The 3,198-nt window shown below is 36.3% G+C and overlaps 1 protein-coding gene across 1 annotated transcript in view; it reads right to left on the minus strand.

Annotated features, from left to right (window-relative positions):
• Positions 1–3,198, minus strand: part of DNAH5 (dynein axonemal heavy chain 5) — a 555,556-nt gene that overhangs the window by 373,479 nt on the left and 178,879 nt on the right. The window contains exons 27-29 of the mRNA XM_019521239.1: positions 2,249–2,487; positions 1,003–1,243; positions 127–326 (exon numbers count right to left, since the gene is read on the minus strand). Coding sequence (XP_019376784.1) covers positions 127–326; positions 1,003–1,243; positions 2,249–2,487 — 680 coding nt within the window. The remainder of the gene's footprint in view (positions 1–126; positions 327–1,002; positions 1,244–2,248; positions 2,488–3,198) is intronic.

A 3,198-nucleotide genomic window follows, 5' to 3' on the forward strand; every position in this document is an offset into this window, starting at 1 on the left:
TTTTTTTTTTTTTTTTTTTTTTTTTTTTTTTTTTTTTTACACTCAATCTTATGCTTCCATCTACTTTAGGAAAGCCAACTTGGTCCTATAAGTCATCGGTTAGTCTGTAAGTCTTTCTACCATTACCTGTTGCTCATGAGAGAACCCAGAATCATCAGACTATCCTCCATGCCAGCAATTGTTTCTGAAATGCCGTCTCCTCTTAAGAGCAGTTCGCCACGGGCTTTAAAGTTGGCAAAGGTAAATGTTTTGTTGTCCCACTCAACAATCACTTGTTTTAGCTTTTGCTCTATGTCCCTCTCCTTTACAGCACTAATGCAGATATCCTTTAAAATAAAAATAGTATGTTAATGTGAGAAGCTTCTTCACCTCAAATTCAAGAATCCATAGTTCAACTATGTGATCTCTCCATTAGACCAACTAAATATAGTAAACCTAAAAAAAATACCAACAAGCTTTTCTGAAACAACTTAGGCACACTGATGCTAGAAACAGCTTATCTAGGAATGTCTACATTTTGAAGCAGTCAGCACACTGGATGAACTCTGAATGAGTTAGATGCAATGCTGCAAAAGGCCTTATTTTTCGCAGGCAAACCCTAGCTTCTGCCTTCAACTTGAGGACAAAGATGACCTTACAATGCCTTTTACTGAACTGCTTAACTAGGATGAAAGAGAAAAGCCAGATCTGTTACAATACTCACTGACTGAACAGTAAGAAATGTGCTACCTGCGCACCTTTTAATCCCTTAGCAGTATTCCCACTGAAACCTTTAGTTTGTTTTTAAATATATTCTGTGATGCAGCATAAGCATTTTATCAGAAACCTTCAAGGTGAACCAGAGGAGTGGGATATTGATCACCAGTGTCATTGTGTATTCAAATCTGTGCACAGTGGAGAATGAACGATAGCATATTCTGTTGCCATTTGTTTCAAGTGTTGAAGCAGCGTTGCAGGAAATCACACAATACCAGTATATTTCAGTTCCATTCCAATCTGTACCTCTATTTCTTCTTTGTATTTCAGCAGAGGTGCTTCCATGATATTCTTCAGTTTGAAGCTCTCACTTTCTATGTCAAAGCTCTGTTCAGTAAGATCTGTAATTCGCTTCCAGTGTCGAGCCATCATGGCTTTATTAGACATTAGCTCAAGCAATGGACAGCACTCACTGAAATCATCGATCGTCTTCTTTAGGTCCAGAAATGCCTGCCATTCCTTCAAACCTCGAGGAAGCTTACGACATCTGTGCATTAAACAATAAGCTACCTTTAAAAAAAAAAGTTTAGGCTGTTCTATGGCATTAATTATTCAAGATTACTTAGGGCTTTAACTATGATGTAACATACATTCCTATAATTCAAAGTATTTTAAGATTCCTAGATTTTTTTTTAAATGGCATTTAAGATAAACAGTTTATTTCATCACTATTCAACTGCCTATGAACTGATGCTATCACCTGCATTTGACATTTTCTGCCTGTGCTTCCATAAAATGCAAATACCTCTTTACCATTAGCTTCTTTGCATTCATCTTGCACTCCATGAAACAAGCCACTTCACATTAATAGATCATCCATCCTAACCTGGCCACATGAACACGGGTGGAAAGCTGCATTTGTTTAATATTATTCTTGGTTACCTTTTGGACATTCAACAACAAGGATGTCAAATTATCATTCGTCTTATTTTTGGAAATGTTGAAGAATAACTCCGCCTTCTCAAATATGTCTTTCCCCTTTTTTCCTCTGACCATATTCCCAATAAGTCTATTGGGTACAAAATTACCTCAACTACTCCACCCTTTTGTACAAGATTATTAGGATTGATTCTCCAAAGAGTAAATTAAGGGCTTTCTGTTCAACTCAGATAGTGCTGGATAGGCATACCCTAAAATTAAGTCCAGGAGAAACCCTTAGTTAACATAAGACAAGTTTTCAAATGGAAAAAGTCTTTTCAATCACATTTTGAAACCATAAATATCCTATTCCAGAGAAGGGAATCATCAGTTCCTAATTCAGTTGCTTCCTTCAAGTAACAAAAATGAATTACTTAATGAAAAATTTCAAGGAACAACAAACCTGAATTTATCCATTGGTAAGTGACCCCAAGTCTGGTAAAAGCCAGTGCCAAAAGAAAGTTTTAAAAAGCAAGAAATACTAATCCAAATAGGTTCAAGAGGAATTAATATCAATATTCAAACAGTAGAAAACACAGACAGCATTAGCTGTACAATACTCAAATAGTCTTACCTGTTTTGAAATTCTAGAAGTTCATTGTTGATTTTCTCAATATTCACTTCTGACCAAAGAATATCATAATAGCCATTGACAGTGTCAATGACACTATTATACAGGCTGTACAGTTTCTGTAGCAAGTTCAGCTGCTTCTTTATCTCAAGTAGCTGAGGATACTGTGTAACAGGCAAACCAAAGAGCTCTTCTCCACCTGTATAAGTTACATATTTTCGGAAGAGGTTCTCAAATCTGTTCTACAATAAAATAAAGGGCCAAAATTAGGATTAGAACCATAGAAAAGAGCAAACACCAAAGCATCTTATCTAAAATAGTAGCTAAGCAGCAGAGGAACCCATAGCAAGAAGTGGACAACGGTCAAATCTTAAAAAGGTATGCTTAAATAAAAAATAGAACCGTCAATGTGAGATAGTGAAAACCAGAATGTCAATCGCTGACTTCTCAACCTCCCTGAAGCATTCTGGGAGTTTTAGTGCGCTGTGAATTATGCTAGGCCTTGCTTAGCATGAGCACTATCTGACCCTTGAATAAGAATGCTGACAGTATGATAAAAGTTGCAAGCAAAGCAGTGTTTTTTTTTAGAAAATATGGAAATGCAAGGCTAAACCGCAAGAACAAAAACAACCATATATCACGCTGATAAAGTCTGGGGAGTATTATAAGTAGACTATTACAAATTAACATAAGAAGCATAACCAATTATAGATGAGTTAACTAGTAACCAATAGAAGTAAGAATTAGAAATGCATATGTATACATGTTATCATATACAAGTAATAGAAAAGTTATGTTAGATGCCTCACTCAGACAGAGTGGGGACAGTTTTGTATCTTTTGTCTAAAAAAAGATAAGGGACTCCTTTTAAATGAGCTGTTGACCAGTTCTGAGACTACTGAATCGGGCAGCCGCACCTAGCCTTTGGGTTAGAAAGCAAGGGCCTGATTTGG

The sequence above is a fragment of the Gavialis gangeticus genome, unplaced genomic scaffold (assembly GCF_001723915.1).
Source record: "Gavialis gangeticus isolate Ggan-Ray unplaced genomic scaffold, GavGan_comp1, whole genome shotgun sequence".
Taxonomy (NCBI): domain Eukaryota; kingdom Metazoa; phylum Chordata; order Crocodylia; family Gavialidae; genus Gavialis; species Gavialis gangeticus.